Here is a 16,880-nt window from a genome sequence, read left to right as displayed (position 1 = left end):
TCGCTACGCTCATTCCAGGTCCATGGTTACCGCCTACTAAAGTTTCAACAAGGTGAAGTGGGCTACAAGTTAACCAATGACATTCTGACCCCCAGGATGGTTGTAATGTTGTTGGAGAAGATGTGTGAAGTCTTGTGTGGCGGGCTAATAATAAAACTGACAACTTGAGTGGCTAAGGAGGATGTTTTTGTATATATTTTTTTTCCTAATAGTTCATATTTTCTGAGCATAGCAAAGCCTTTCTACGTAATTTGAATTTGTAGTTTAGGCACATTGTTGCAACATAAACTGTACAACTCTTGAATATCTAAAATTATTGTGGTCAGTGTTAATTTAAATTGGCATCCATAATGGTTGCTTTCATTATCCTCAAAGGGGCCAGAAGATGTATTTATTTTGCAAATATACATAAATACAAAACAGAATTGTACGATAACCAATTGAAAAAGTGAATAGATGTCTTATTTCTGTTCAGTCCCTAAAGGTGCATTATGTAACTTTTGTGGTAGAGAGTACACAACCTACTCATCTCCATGGAAATCAGAAAGGTTAATGCTTTGCTTGGAATGTTCTCTGTACAGCGTGGCATTAAACAGATCTATCTACATGGAGACAAGGTGACAGGTGACACCATCAAGCCAAGCCACAAGTCAGATATGCGGAGAGGCGAGCTGGCTCACATTATGAATGCTTGATTTTCCAAAGTATTTATTTATTTATTTATTCATTTTGCCTTAAACACACCTCTAAATGAATAAATGCACGATGGATATGTTTCATGCCATACTGTAGAACACTTCAGGCAACTCAAAGTTACATATGGCACCTTTAAAAATCATGTATGCACTTTAACACATTAGTAACGTGGGGTAACGGGCACATTTCTTTTCTTGCATTGAATATTTTGGCAAAATGTTCAGAACGCAAAATAAGCCCTTGTAAAACCAAACAACCCAACATATTGAATTCGACAAAAACATACGCTTTCTGTTGGTCCAATAGAGCCATGTTATTTCAATTACCCGGATACAGTAGGAACCAGAGATGGACTGTTTTATTGGGCAATTTTCCACTTGACTGGTTGTAACAGTTGACCAGCAAATGCATTTAATTCAATAGTGGTCACATTTATAGCCATTTACCCCAATGGAATCCAACCAATGAAACTCAATAGGCCTGTACCGGCAGAAATAGCACAGATTTTGGTAACTTTAACCTTTTAACACAATATGCCTGAAACAGAATGCAAAAAAAAGCTTTAATTAAAGACAATCTGATAACTCGCTGTATATTTTTATGAAACCTGGCTTTTCCTAATTAACTTTATGAAAGCAAGGGTTCATATTTACAGACTGCACTTTGAATTCTCTCCTAGACAATATAGCTAGCCCCCTAAAGAGGAAACGTGCTAGGCTGGGGCACGGTATAACTTAATGATGTATGCATATCGGTGTTATTGCTCGCAGCTTTATTGGATGGAACAGAAAGGTGGCTATTAATAGAAAGGACCATGCTCCCTTTATATCTCCTTAGACAGAGCATCCCGAATAGCAAACTTGGGTCCAGTGTTAATAGCAGTACTAAAACACCAAAGGCTACAAACACATTTACCAGGAATGAGTGTGCAGGTGCTCCCGGCGGCCTCCAGGAGAACCGCAATCAGAGTCCAGATACAGAAGTAGGATTGGAATTATGAAAAGTACTTTTTTTCTTTTACATTCTTGAGTCCTAACTGCAGTGCTATAGGAAATGTACTATAGCAGATGGGTACGAGAACTGTTTTGAAAGTGTTGTGTCATTAAGAGTGGGTGGGAAAGTTAGTAAGTTGGTTAGAAGATGCTGCCATACCACCTCGAGAATGCCCGATACCGGCAGATCTCGGAAGTTAAGCAAGATCACGCCTGGTTAGTACTTTAATGTGAGACCACTGGGAATACCAGATGCAGCAGTGGGGCACCAGAGGCTTTTGTGAAAACTGTTTTGAACTGATTGTGAAGTGATTTAATAATGCAGACTAAAGCATCACCCTGTTCTCGAAGTAGACATCATTGGATCATTGGTTGAGCGGTCAGATCCACTTATCCACTGGTTGGTGTTGTGATTCCAGCTCCCACAGATGATTGCTGTTGTTGTGTCCTTAGGGAAGACACTTAACCCACTTTGCCCTCAGTGTCTGCGTACAGTGGTGTATGAATGTGTGTGAATGGACCTACAGTGCCTTGAAGGTGGAAAAGTGCCCCAAAACCCTGAATAAATCGTATGCATCTTCTGCTTCTTTTTACTAGAGACTATTTAAATGTTTAAAAACCTATGAAATCCCTTCACAGAGCGTTGAGTAGGACGTCCATCTATGATGTTGAAGTTGATGAGGAAACACAAGTACAATCTGATAAATTCACCAACTTAAAAATACCCAATTTTTGGTAGACATGAATGACAATAGATTCTACAGTTAGTTCTTTGCACTGGAAAATATTTAGTAAAATAGCTATTTATAAGCTTTGGCGGTGTACGTTGGTCAAGCACACACTTTGAAATACATTCCTCCAATTTGGCTGATCATACATTCTGCTCTGTTCCTTCCTCTGATTGAACACATTTAATTGTCCATCTACCCACAACTTCACATACTGACCCAAAGCTCTCATTTACCAAACACAGTAGCTCCCCTTTGTAGCCTGCCCATGCATAACTTTGTTCCATCGATCGTCCGTGTTCCAAAACAAAAGCTAGGGGAAGATGAAAAGCCTCACGACCCCTCTTGTGCTTCTAGGCTTGGTTAAATAGCAGGGGATTTTATTGACCATATTGCAGCAGTCACTTACCCTGCACTGTGCATTGACATCTCCACTGTCAAACAAGTCAGGTAACCCCCAGGACCAAGCTAGCACGTCAACACCAACCATGACGGCTACTGTTAGGCCAGTCCTACATGCTATTGTGTATTGCAAGGACCCAAAGGGGCTACACACCGCTGCCGCTGCTACTTGGAATCGATACACCCCAGGGTTAATAGTGAGAAAGGAACTGGCTGGGTAGCTTTACTAACAAACATGGGACTGTTAGCATAACCCTAAGTCCACCGGCTCCCCGCGGAAATCCACTGGCATTGATTAGAAACACTCCAGTAGATCACTATGGGGCAAAACATTATTGGAACAGGCTGCTGAAGAGTTAACCCTCAAACCGGAATAACCCAAGGACAAACTGGATATGGGAATGCAGGGATTAACACACAATTTAAGGAGGAGTTTATATAGCAGTGGCTTAGAGATTTTACAAAGTTTGGAGGAGTTGTTAAGGAAAACTATTCAAGTTCAAGTGGTCCAGCTCTGGAAAACTAGACGTGGAGCTCATAATTTATATGCAACTAGATATAATTAAAAGTAACTTATGAATGAGATAATTGGTTTGTGTAGTTATTGATAACACTACACACATAGTAATTACACTACTTTTTTCATAATGAGCATATAGTCTGTTAAGAATGATTTAGGCTTGGTAACTACGTAAATAACTAGAGTTAGAGTATTAGTTAAGATACTAAATCTGAATAATTCCAAATACACTTTGTTCTTTATGATGTAAGTCCTTCTTCATGCTTTGTCAGTGTGTTATTATTATAGATGGCACTTTCAATCTTTTACATTGGATTTTTACTACTACTACTACTACTACTACTACTATTACTACTACTACTAATAATAATAATGATAATGATGATGAGTGTTGCAGAAGGCGGCCATGTCCTGATGGGTAGGTGTGTGACAGAGTTTTTAATAGTCGTTTCTGCCATGTTAGTTTGTTGTAATTATTATTATTATTATTATTATTATTATTATTATTATTATTATTATTATTATTATTATTATTATTATTATTAATGTATTTATTTATTTATATTATTTTTTTCTTTACAAATGCACAGGTGTGAACAATCATATTACTCACATCACAACTGATAATCTAACAAGTGCAGAAATCAGATAGAGGTAAGATGTTTGATGTGCAGTGAAGAAAATATATCCACTGGCTACATACTGGTCCTGTTCTACTCCAGGTTTAGTTTCCATGTTTAGTCTCTATTTGGTGCATGTATTTGAAAGACTTAGAACGCACCCTTAGTGTATTGTCCAAAGCAGAAAGTTTGTCATTGCACACGTTCTTAGCCAGTCCAATTGGCATGTGCTGCTCTCTCAGGATTTTACATCCCTTTGAAGTATATATACCTCTGTCATTTTTATGGGCTTAACACAGTATAGAAAGTCTGTGGGGCACTGATTAGCACAAAAAACTCCCTTCCTTGTATGGAGTGTCCCAGTGTCCCGTGGGGATTATGTGTGAGTGCTGTGTACTGTAGTGGCAGTGGGCTGGAGTCACTCTGTGGGAGGAGGGCTGACTCACTTTGAAATGAACTGATTAGTGTGTCATTACGACTCACTTATGACAAGAGCTGCTCAACAATTGTGTAAATGTATTTTATGTAATTGATTTTAGATTTACAATCAAAACCAGATGTTTACATACACTATATAAAAGACACACTTTTTTTTGTACTGTCTGACATGAAATCAGACTAAACTTTTTGTGTTTTAGCTCAATTACCAAAATTGTTGTCTAAATTAAAAACAATGTCTGAAAAAATTCTCATTATTCTAGCTTTTAGCAAATAGAAATCCTAATTGACCTAAAACCCGTGTATGTAAACTTCTGGTTTCAACTGTACATTCAGCTTTTCTTTACAATACTAAAATTAACCTTTTTATTGAAGGTGAACTTTCAGGGGGTTCACGGCCTGTTTGCATTCGCATAAATGTTTTGGAATATTCCACAGTATGGCATTAATGTTATCTATCTCTGTAGAGGCATGCAGGTGAAATTACCCTGCCATGTTCAGGTCAGATCTATGGACAGGGGAGTCAGCTCACAGCAAGAAGCCATGTTGTACAAGAAATTGAGTAATAATAACAATAAAATGGTTTAAAACTTTATAAGCTACATAGAGACAAACATGTGAATCCACTAAACCAATAGTTTTTTGGCAATAAACATGAAACAAGAAATATAAGTTTATACAATAATATTTGAGACAAGCAGGTGATGAACCGCTCCACCAGAAAACGCACATACTGCACTTTTAACAGATCTGCTTTTGCTGTTGAATTCATTCTTGTGTCCATATTTGTTTTGCTGCAGATGCCTGTCCTGTGTCAATGGAAACTTCCCCTGTCACTGGTGCAAGTACCGGCACATGTGCACCCAGGACGCCAGCGACTGCTCCTTCCAAGAGGGGCGCGTCAACACTTCTGAGGTAGGCCACCACTTTGCGATCATATAAAGTGTGATTATATAAACCCTATTCACACATAATTCCCAATACATTGCTAGGTACAAAATGTCAGTACACTCAGCACTAACACACATTCACACACACCAGTCCCAGAAGATTTTTGAGTCTGCTCTGTTCACGCTTAACCTGATATTTGCACTCTCTCACATAGCAACATAATTTAAATTGAATGAGAATGGAATCTAACAACGTAGCGAAACCAGGAAACTAAGCCCGTAACCAAGGAAACCAAAGTCGTAGCTAAGGAAGCGGTGATTTTGAAAATTTCTGGCTTTATTGCTGGGTTTCAGATGACATTGCAACATCCTATTTAATACAGATAAGGGCAGCTAAAATTAATATTGTTCAAATGCAGTTTTGTGTTGTAATACAGTGAGTTCTTGGGTCTAGTCAATAATAGAAATGATCAGGGTCCACATTTGTGAATTTACCTTTTGGTATAGTACAGTGTAATCAATAGGGAAGTCTGTCTCTTGTCCCCCATCTAAGAGTATGACATCTTCATATTCTAGCATCTGAAAATCACCAATTCACGCAGCCTAAGCCTAAACCTAAAATTACTAGATAAAAATGCAGGGAAATCACTTCTGGCCTTTTTTCACTGATGATCCTGTTCTGGCAAAATGCAGGATCAGCATTGGGGCATTTACCTTTTAGATATTTCATTGCAAAAACAATGTAATCACTAGGAATAATTGGCTCTCGTCCCCCATCTGGGATTATGACATCATCACATTCTTGAATCTGAAACCCACCAATACAATGTAGGTCTATGCTGCAACAATGTTGTGATCTTTAAGCCAGCAGTCTCGAGGGGGCTAAACAGTGACAAATGAATTCACTTAGAAACAGTCTGTATGCAAATGGCAGTAGGGGCTCAGTCCTAAATGTTAGATTTGCATGAAAAGTCTCGCTGGTCTTGGTTGGAGGCTTGGATCATTTTCATTGTTTGTCCCACACAATGAGAAAACAAATGCACTTTTGTCACTGCAGAAAGTGGATTCTAACAGCGTCTCCCTAGGCTTGGGTTTACTTATATTGTATTTTTGTATATAACTGTAATATGTCTCATTTTGAGGCTATCGAGGCTTCATGGTGCTACTTTATCAACCACATATTTGGAAATTTCAACATTAACATGAAAAAAGGATAAGCACACACAATATTCAAACACAAACCCAATGTAAAACAATGAGTTCTTACTCTAGTGTTCACTTTAAATATTCTTTATCATGATTGTGGTAGCTGTAACTCATTTGGTTAAGTGTTTTGACTACTGACTGATTGAGGGTTCTATTCTACCTCCCATACTATTGATGTGTCCTTGGGCAAAATACCTAATTGGTGAATGGGTGAGTGGTTCCCATTGTGCATTGTGGAAACACTAGGCTACCAATGCGACCATTTATCAAAAATAGTTTTTACTACTATTGGCTCCACTTATTACGGTATAACTACTTATAGCTGGAGTACCTGATTTTCACACTGCAGAAGGAGGAAGTATTTAAATCTATTCAAATCGTCCCTAGCTCTCACAAACCCTTTAGCACATTGCCAATATCCACAATATGTTAATTTTTCAGCACGTGTCAGACATCAAAGTGAAATTGGAGTGGACCGCCCAAGCGCAACCAATCAGATTGACGAGAAATAAATATACTTTATGAGAAAACGAGACTGTTGTGTGCTGTCTGCAGCTAATAATAAACTTCTTCTTTTACAATATACTCATTAAGAGGTCATTCACAGAAAAGTCCATTACTCCAGCCTTAAAGTCAGATTTTCCTATTGATTACATTGTACTTTGACCTGAACTATCCAAAAGGTAGATCCAGAAATGTTGACCTGATCATTTGTATTAATGACTAAACCTCATAACTTGCTATAATATAACAAAACTCTGCATTTCATCAGTATTAATTTTAGCTGCCCTTTATCTGTGTTTAATATTATTGCCCTATAGTTGAGATGTTCTCTGAAACCCAGCTCCAAACCCGTCTTGCCACATTCAGACCCCTCGTAGCACCTCACTTGAACTTCTAAAATGACTCCACATTGTACAGAGGCTGCCCCAGATGTCTGCAATCTCTCTGGCCATGTTTACCTCTTCATTCACGTTTATGCTAATGCCTCGTGCAGATGTTAGCTGTACTAGCCTGTTTGGTGTGGAGACGAATTGGAGTGCGCTGTCGCTGCCTGTCAACACGTTACACCCCTGTAAACATCCGTCCTCATCTCGTTACCAGCCCCGCAGACCAATCCACGCTTTGATTCATTCCGGTTGGCCATGTTTTTTTTTTTTCTCCACACTTCCTTTGTGGCTCCAGCGTTACCATGGTAACCTCCTCACTTTGAATGTCACCCTGTTTACGGAGTATTTTGATTTGGCTCATCTTTACATTGTGGAATAGGTTGTGTTTAGGGTGTTGGAGAGTTTAATGTCATGATGTCAGATGAATATATATATTTTTGGGGTTTGGAAGAATCAATATAAATTCCACATATGTTGAAATGATTATTTTATTAATTTATTTTATAACCTAATACTAGGCATTGGAAAACACAAAGGTATTAACCACAAACCAGGTTAAAACAATAAACTGACAATTGATAGCCACATTTTACAATAGAATTCTTATCTCCCTCCCACCTAAATGTTAAACTATTCATGGGTTCAGCTCACTATTATATGGTGCCATTTTGAGGACGGTTGGCCATTCAAAAGATGTAATATTTGGTTTTGAATTGCTAATTGCTACGGCAACGGTCAAAGTTGGAATGTCACATGAATATATTATTGAATATTACAGACTTGAGACAGGTCTAAAAGTCTTCTGTCTATGCTGTTGTTTGGGCTTTGGTAATGCGTCTTTCTCATCACGCATTTATCTGCCCCAGCCCTTGATTTTGTTCCAATTTGCCAGTTCGAAGCCCCCGCTGAAAGCAATATTGCCCATCTCCGCTGCTTGGAAAAGTTCCCCCCTGTGTCATTAGTAGTCGGTTGCCAAAGTGATTGAATTCACACTACACTGGTTATCTTCCCAAAGGCATTTGTCATATTTTCTGGAGCTGACTTCACTTCATATCTGATCATATTCTCAGTGCTGGTGTGAATCCAAAACAAACTTCACAACTCAGAGGTGTAAACAGAGGCAGTGACCATTGTGCGGGAACTAGTTGTACTCAACTGGGACTTTGGACAAATACTGGACGAGATTTGTTTCACCATCAAACTCAAGTTGAATAGTTTTTGTTTTTTTTCAGAGCGTTTTGGAATAATAGGTTAAGTTAGGTTTATTTGCAATTTGTAGTTAAAAACCACATTGGAAAACACTTGCAAAAAGCCCAAAGTACACCATAAAACTAATTAAAAACACATAAACTGGAAATGAACCTGTGTTAAAAAACACAGAGGTATCAAGAAACGCATTGACACTGTGAAATATAAAGAGTAAGTTGCTACTCATATTGAGATGGTAGATCAAAGTTTAAAAGGCATTGTTCAACCTTATAACAGCATGTGGGAAGAACCATTAAGCATGTTGATAGTTCTTGCATATAGTAAAACTGGAAGACTACTGCATGTTCTGTACTCTTTAAACAGAACTGACCCACTGTGTTTAGTTTCTCTGCTGTCTCTCAGATAGTGTTATGAGAATCATGTAAATATGTGTTCTAAATAATGAGTTCCATCACTAGTTGGTAAATATCACATTTATATATAGGCTAGCACTTTTCTTCCTTCAAGTCTCTCAAAGAGCTTTACATCAAAGAACCACTCACCCATTCACACACACATTTACATACTAGTTTATCCAGACACAGTGGATGAGGTGGGTTAAGCAGTATTTAAGGGATCTGAGATTGAAATGCCAAACTTAGGATCAGAGGGCGAACTCTCCAGCTGACCACTGTAGCGAACCTGATCTGTACTACTATAGAGACAATATTTTGACATTTCTAAGTTGTAATGTCAATCGCTTGCATACCTTGTCCTGATTACATCGTTGCCCCCAATTTACATTCTTTGCATTTGACCCATCCTTCAATGTTTTATCCATATATCTTTGTCAAGACTTCATTACATTTTTTCTATTTCCTCATCAAAACATACCTAGAGTTACACACAAACCTTGCATATTCAGGCAAGTTCTTCTCACACAGAAAGCACTCTGTTCCACCTTGTGATGTCATGTGGTAATACAGGAAGTGCTCCACTGTGTTTTTAAACTCCACACACCTTCACTGGAATCTGGAATATTCAAACACGTGAAACAAAACACAACTCCAGGTATGTTTTTGATGAGGTTAAAACATTATAACATGGCTTAAAGCTCACATGAGTCAATTTTGGGTAATATAGGACTTTTAAAGGTTGCAACAAACATGTGGCCATAGATTTTCTTCCAGTCCATCTATTGAACCCACTTTTCCACCTTGGTTATCGACTGAAGATACCCTGGTGCATAGTAAAATCAGCTAGCTTCTACCAATGGACAGTGTAATGACTTATGTTTAATGTGTCTCGCGTTTAAGTAAATATAATTCGCCGCTGTCACTTGCTGCATGTGTAAATATCTATAAATCAGCCGTTGCCGTGACAGCAGCGACGCACGGAAGACGCGTCCAGGCAGAAAATTAGCAGGGCGCTGGAGAAGGCCATCAACGCAAATGTGCACCAACTCACAAACAATACGAAACAAATTTAGAAAGAAACGAATCGGATGCGCTCGGGTGGACCTGAGTGTTAATCCAGAGCAAAATGGGCCCACTGCAAAGCCCCAGCATCCAATCACATTAGTGTAAATATACAACTGTGGGCAGAGAGCACAGGGAGGAACACAAGTCAACAGTAAAATGTTAAGATTTCATTTGAGTTGTGTCTACAATTCTATGTTCGTTCAACCAAAAAATAGAACTTATTTCCATTGTGTTTACATTTTCTTAGACAATGAAATGTCCATGGGGAGAGGGAAGAAAGACTTTAAAAAGGAGTGAAAGTCCAGAAATGGTAGAAGTTGCAGGTATAGCAAGTGCTTGTAGTAGTATTTGTATTCGTATTCGTATTTGTAGTAGGGTCAATACATAAGTGTTGCATTCTGTTATTTATTGTTGCAGCTCATATTTTAGAATACTTTTTGGGTCATATTTCTGCTTTATGTTTTGGTTTCAATATTATCGTGTTTATTTACAGCAATATATCCCACTTCGAAATGTGTTATCATGACAGGCCTATCCATGACACAATATCAGTTATAAGTAGTAGTAGTATGTTTACATAGTCCAAGTAATAAAAAAGCAAAACAAGAAAAAACATAGCCCAAAAAAAAGCAGGTAGTGCCCAGTTCAAATCTCCATAAAAGATAAGAGCTCTAATATTCTAAGTAAGCAAACCAAGCTTACCTTTTAACACGCCCATGGCAAGATAGCCACTTCCTTTATTTCACTGCACTATAAACGCACATTCTAAAACAAGCCCAAACCACCCAGCTCTGTGGTGACTGACAGTCGACCACCCGCCCGCTAATTAACCCATCCATTCATTCTGCATGTTTTTACTAAGGATGTTTCATGTCCCCAAAATGAATTAATGGCGGTGATGATTGACAGCTGCAGCGTAATGGGCACAGATGGGAGCTCTGACAGGAGAGTGAAGTGCGCATTTCTGCTTTCTCTTTTGTGCATTTGGGTGTTCAAACACTCCAATTTAAGCTCACTCTTGCATAGCAGCTCGTCCCCTGGTTAATAAGGGAAAACAAAGGAATACAGATAAAGGCTGGTAAACACAGAGGAGCGGTTTTAATGGCCGTTAAGTGCACGCGAGCGGCCTCTAAGTGCCACACAACGCGCAGAGGCAGCGGAGATTAGCAGCGACTCTGAAGTAGAAGCATTTGGAGAGGGGCTGTTTTCGCCACTGCTCGGAGAGAACGGGGGGGAGAGGTGGAGTGTTTGTTGGGTGTTGTGGAATGTCAGGTAAAAGTTTCAAAGCAAAAATATATCTCTGTTTGTTTTTTAATTAGGTATTCTGTTGAGCAAAATAGTTCGCCTCATGGATTCTCATAGATTCATCCTGTGAGTGTGAGGTCACCCATAGCACTGGATCACAAATAAAGCCAGTCAAGGTTAGTAATTATAACAGCTTATTTGTAATCAAGTTCCTTATTTGGAAATTGAAGTGGACAACCAAAGGGCCAATCAGGAGTGAGGGTGTTGAATGTACATGTCTCTTTCCATCTGTACAGCCTTCAATACTTTTATTGTCTCAAGTACCTGGGGGTTTAATCTGCACATATAAGCCTATACCGAAACCTTTCCAGACACAGGGAAAAGTGAAATTTATTCTGTCAGTATCAAATATTTGGCTACCCATTTAACATTGCACTTGTCCATTCATAGCTCATCTTTTACCAGAACCGTCTTCCATCTTATTAGTTTTACATGGTGTTACATAACCTGCAAACCCGTTCATTTCTGTTTAATTACATTCAGAGTTTTTAATCACCTATTTTAACACCCCCTGTAAACTTCAAAGTCTGATGCAGGCCTTTAAGACTCTTCATAGAATCTGAACTGCTGAACAAGGGGCAATAACAAGTGTCTGCGATAGTCTCAAGCAGTTGTTACTATATGGTTCTCATCTCACCATGTGCCTGATTCATAGACTGTATAAAGATGTGGACTAAGTGAATGTGACGTCATCCATAGCGTTCGGCTCCAGTCAAATTAAAGCTCATCAAGGCTAGCAGTTACAGGGGCGGATTTGGAGTTACATTTTTGGAATTTCGACCCCTTCTATATGGTTCTCATCCACGAAAAGGGCTTTTAAATACACAGGTGATATCATTCAGTCTCTTTTTTTTGTTTCTCAACTAACTTTCACACCACATGGGGCAATGGTGCTTTGGTTCAACTTGAAGTAATAAAGTTAGGTACAGTGCCTTTAAAATTTAAATGAGATTACTTTTCACGCAAACAAACAGTGGCAGTTCTTATTTTTGTCACTAACATTATGCAAAAAAGTACAATAGTAACTTTCATGTTGATTGCATTGTTCCATATCGTGTGCCCTGAGACAGCGTTGGCCCGATGTATTCATTAAGATGGTGGCTCTGTGAAGCCTGTGCGAGCTTTCAGAGGCATAGCTCATTATAATCTTGGCCCGTTCTGCATTAAACTGTTTATTTTACTATAGGCCGCTGACCTTTTCACTTCAGAATGCACTGATGTGTGCACGCTCCCTCATATTCTCTCGGCACTTTTTCAACTAACGCTTTTCTCTAGGGCTGTAGTCGATTAAAGAAATTCTTGGTCAACTAAAGATATGTCCTGTCGATCGATTAATCGACTATGAGGTGGCGTGACAAAACCTCTCAAAATAAATATTCGCTAGCAGCTCTTTTCTGCTGTTGTCCCAGATAAATCCTTATAGCCTAAATAAAATGATTAGTCGACAAAGACATCATTGACCGATTAATCGACTAAATGACTAAAGATCCACAGCTTTACTTTTATCTCCCCGTTGTTTACTGTTAGAATTTGTTATCTATGCCCACATCACTCATATGTGGGAATGATCGCAACTAAGTCACTTTTTTATTTAAACCACTCATTTTTTCCACAAAAGTAATTCTAATCTCACTTTCACAATGGGAATATGTCACCAGAAAACAGAGTATGAAAAGATGTCTATTTTGGTTTCAGTGTGTCGCTTCAAGTTCTAAACTACTTTTACAAACTTCGCCATCAATCTGACAATGGCTGATTTTCCATTATGTTTTCATTATCCCAGCTTTTTTCTTTAACCACCACAGAAAAACATAACATTACATTATTAAGAAAACAAACCAAAAAAAAAGAAACGATTCATTAATATAATATTTCTCAGACACTTTGTCTTGCAGACTACTGATTCTTAGCAGTTAGCATAACAGAAACTTGTGAAAGTGCATATTATTTCCTAAATAAATAATTGGTTACTTTTTAATTTTATTTTCTTACACCAATATTTTGCATTTTGCAACTTCAATTTCCAACTTTTAAATGTGCACTGTGTAACTTTTGTACCTGCCGCACGAGTAATAAAAACATGTCTAATAGAATAAAGTCAAGATAGAAACTGAATGACATGATGTGGAATATTCCATGAAAAACAATATTTCCATGGAGACAAGCAGTTAACTGACCCCCACCACCATCACCAGTAAAGGTACATAGTGCACCCCATAAAATAATATTCTGCTCTCTTTTAAAAAAAGCTTCTTATGAATTTGCAATGAGCTGGATTTCTCATGAATACGTCTTGTCTGAGAAATGCCCTCACCTTTTCAGATTTGCTTACCATCCTCTCTCAAACTGACCTTCTTCCACTCCCTGTAAACTACCCATGATGCATTGCCCCTGATCCGGTAGCTGCATTAGCCTAGCATCATTGATAATCATTAGACGGTGGGTTAGTCACCAGATGACTAAAGGTGGATATAAATATGTGAATCAGCGTTAGCCTTCACGCTGCTAATTAGTAAATAAATCAGGAAGACAAGTGAGCCGGTACAAACCCCCATATTTCTACCACGCCGCAGTCCACTGAAGCTAGCAACTAGGTTAATATGCACATATTTATACACACTCTCCATAAGCCCAAGAGCTCCTAGAATGCCTTGCTCCTAGTGCCACATGCAGCCCCACTTGTGCAGTCGGTTTGATCTCCCTGTACTGGGCGCCGGTTGCACATTGCTAGCGTTCCGTTCCCCTCTGGCTTGGTGGCTGTATGTCAAAATGAGCCGAGCTTAGAGCAGAGGAGGTCTTAATTATTCAGAATGTATTAAAGCTTAAAGATGCGAGTCCAGATGCGGCTGCGGTGGGCCTGGCTGCCTAATGGATGGAGATGGATGAGTGAAAGGTGTAGGCTTCATTATAAGGCTCGAAAGAACCACGGAGCACTGATGAGGAGTCGGAAGCTAAATCTGGAACAGCAATGTCCTTCTCTAATATTGGTGACCCCCCCCCCCCCCAAAAAAAAAAAGAAAAAAAAAAAGAAATTGTCTATGTAAGTGATTTTTGTTCCAAGAAACAGGGCATATTCTAAATAGGACATTTCAGTTTCAATATTAGCACCATATGATTATCCATATTTCAGTAGAATGGATGTGTTACAGATCAACCTCAAAAAGTCAAGTCCAACTACTCAAACTAAAAATTATGTCAGCTTATTCCATTTGAATATTTTATCCTCAGTTACCACAGGCACATTTTAAAAATGTGAAAAACAGCTAGTTAATTTTTGCAGTGGACCTTACTTACCTAAGTTAGACATTATATAGTCTAGTAATTAATATAATAGTCAATATTTCAAGTTTTGGACAAGTCATAATGAAGCTCCGTTTATAACTAACACATCAATTTTTGCAAAAACAGGAACTTTTGTTAAGCCTTAAGGTCACATCTTTAGAGAATCCACCCTCATTGCTACACACTTTGGTTTTGTCTTTGTATTTTTTTGTTCCACTGTGTTTACAAAGAGAGCATATTCCTGGACTATGCACAAACCCAATTTTAGCCCTCACAGCCTGATCTCTCACTTTGCTCCAGTTTGAGAGTTTGAAAGGGAACTGGCAGTAGCACTATAACTTATAAGGACTTGGTGAATTTAGTTCTATAACTTTAGTTCGATTACTTGTAAATATAGGTTCAGTGTGTCCCCATTCATCTATTTTCCTGTAGGCCTAAAACATGTTCCTGTTTCTAATCCACTTTTATTATCTTCATTGTACAAAGTTGTCAAATGCCCTCAATTTAAATGGCGATGCGTTTCAATGGTGATGCAGAGACTACAGAGATTACATTCAACCAAGTACCCATGCTGCTCATGAATAATTAAAGTGCTCACTCTAAAAACAGGATTAAAACATGTTTGTTCAGTTATATCTTATGCAGACAGATCTTTAGTCATCTGGATAATAGGGAAATAAAATCATGTTGTCGCCCACAAATATACATTCTGAAGCAGTACACTATCAGCCCAAGATGTGGTGACACTATGGCTGTCTTTTTAAAGGGCCTGTATTACACCATGTTCTGATCTATGTTATAATGTTGTCATCAAAAACATACCTGGATTTGCATTTTGTTTCATTCACACATGTTTAACACACAAACCTTGCATAGTTAAGGATGTGTTCTTAAACTCCATAGTCTTTAGCTACAATAAACTGTATGATTTCAGCCCTGGAATTAACAATCTCTACGGATCAAAAGGTAAAACGTAGCTTTTAACGTTAAAACTAGGACTACATGACATCACAAAGTGGAACAGAGCATTTTGAGATGTATACAGGGTAATAATAAAGAGTTACTCAAACATGTGTGAATGAAACAAAACTGCACGTATGTTTTTGAGGAGGTAGCAACACTTTAACATGGCTTAAAACTCACAGGAGTCAATTTTTTGAAATATAGGAGATTTAAAGATAAGATAACCTTTATTTGTCTCAAGTGTTTCATCACAAAGTGCAGGAACAGCAGAAGAATAACAATTATCAGTAAAAGGGAAAAAAACAAATGAAATAAATGCATTTTACCTAACAATTACAAGAGACAAGATACAACAATGTGCTGGTTCAAGACAGCTAACAAGGCTAACTTCCATTATCACATAACTCTAATGCACAGAATAAGAACAAAAGAACAGAATCTCTGGTGGTTTAAAAGAAGAGACAGCAAGAGGAACTGCTGATGTTGAATCATTGAGCAGATGAAAAGATACTGAGGGTCATGACATTTTCTGTTCCATGTGTCTCCTTATCAGCTCTTTAATAATTCTTCATCATTATAATATGCCCTACTTTATCAAGTCTACTGTGGATGAAGGCTTCTGCAGTCTTACCTGCTACTTCCATACCACATCAAACGTGCTAATGCTAATAATGGCTCTCTTATTGATCTAGTAATATGTAATAAGGTGAATAACTCATTTTAGAGACTTTCTGACCACCAGACCAAACAAATCAATATTGTAGGGGCCCACACTCCTGAAAGATGAATCAAAAACGTAACCAGTTTATACCTGAAAATGTCATGCTACAATTTTTTGGATTTAATATTTGAGTCACTGTGAAATGCAAAAATGTAAAAGTCCAAATGCAAAATAAGTCATTTTCATTTGAAGAGTTGAGGATTTGAAACCAGACAAAGAATTGGCAGAGAGGCAGAAATACAAGACCAATAGTGACTCAATAAAGTGAAAATTTTACCATTGCCTTCAGTGAAAATGCTCCCTCTATAGGATACCTTATTCTGCAATATACACACTTTTACTTATACTTTTAATTCAGTATTAATCTTTGATCTCTAAACCAAGAAAGCGGTGCTGTAACTTTATGTGAAAAACAGAACTAGTTCGTGTCAAATGATGCAGTGGTCCAAAGTTTTTTCCTCATTGACCTTTCCTAACATAGGGTTTTTCACATAATGGGTCCACAGTTTTGCCATAACTGTAAAGCTAACAGGCACTTCCTGATTATCAGACAATAAA

The 16,880-nt window shown here is 38.2% G+C and overlaps 1 protein-coding gene across 2 annotated transcripts in view; it reads left to right on the top strand.

Annotated features, from left to right (window-relative positions):
- The window catches only part of plxna1a (plexin A1a), a 409,386-nt gene that overhangs the window by 241,134 nt on the left and 151,372 nt on the right, over positions 1 to 16,880 (top strand). For both annotated transcript variants that reach the window (XM_055223304.1, XM_033969420.2), the window contains exon 9: positions 5,197 to 5,311. In XM_055223304.1, coding sequence (XP_055079279.1) covers positions 5,197 to 5,311 — 115 coding nt within the window. The remainder of the gene's footprint in view (positions 1 to 5,196; positions 5,312 to 16,880) is intronic.

The sequence above is a fragment of the Periophthalmus magnuspinnatus genome, chromosome 7 (assembly GCF_009829125.3).
Source record: "Periophthalmus magnuspinnatus isolate fPerMag1 chromosome 7, fPerMag1.2.pri, whole genome shotgun sequence".
NCBI classification, from domain to species: domain Eukaryota; kingdom Metazoa; phylum Chordata; class Actinopteri; order Gobiiformes; family Gobiidae; genus Periophthalmus; species Periophthalmus magnuspinnatus.
Note: the sequence above shows the minus strand (reverse complement) of the source record. Positions and strands in the feature narration are given on the sequence as shown.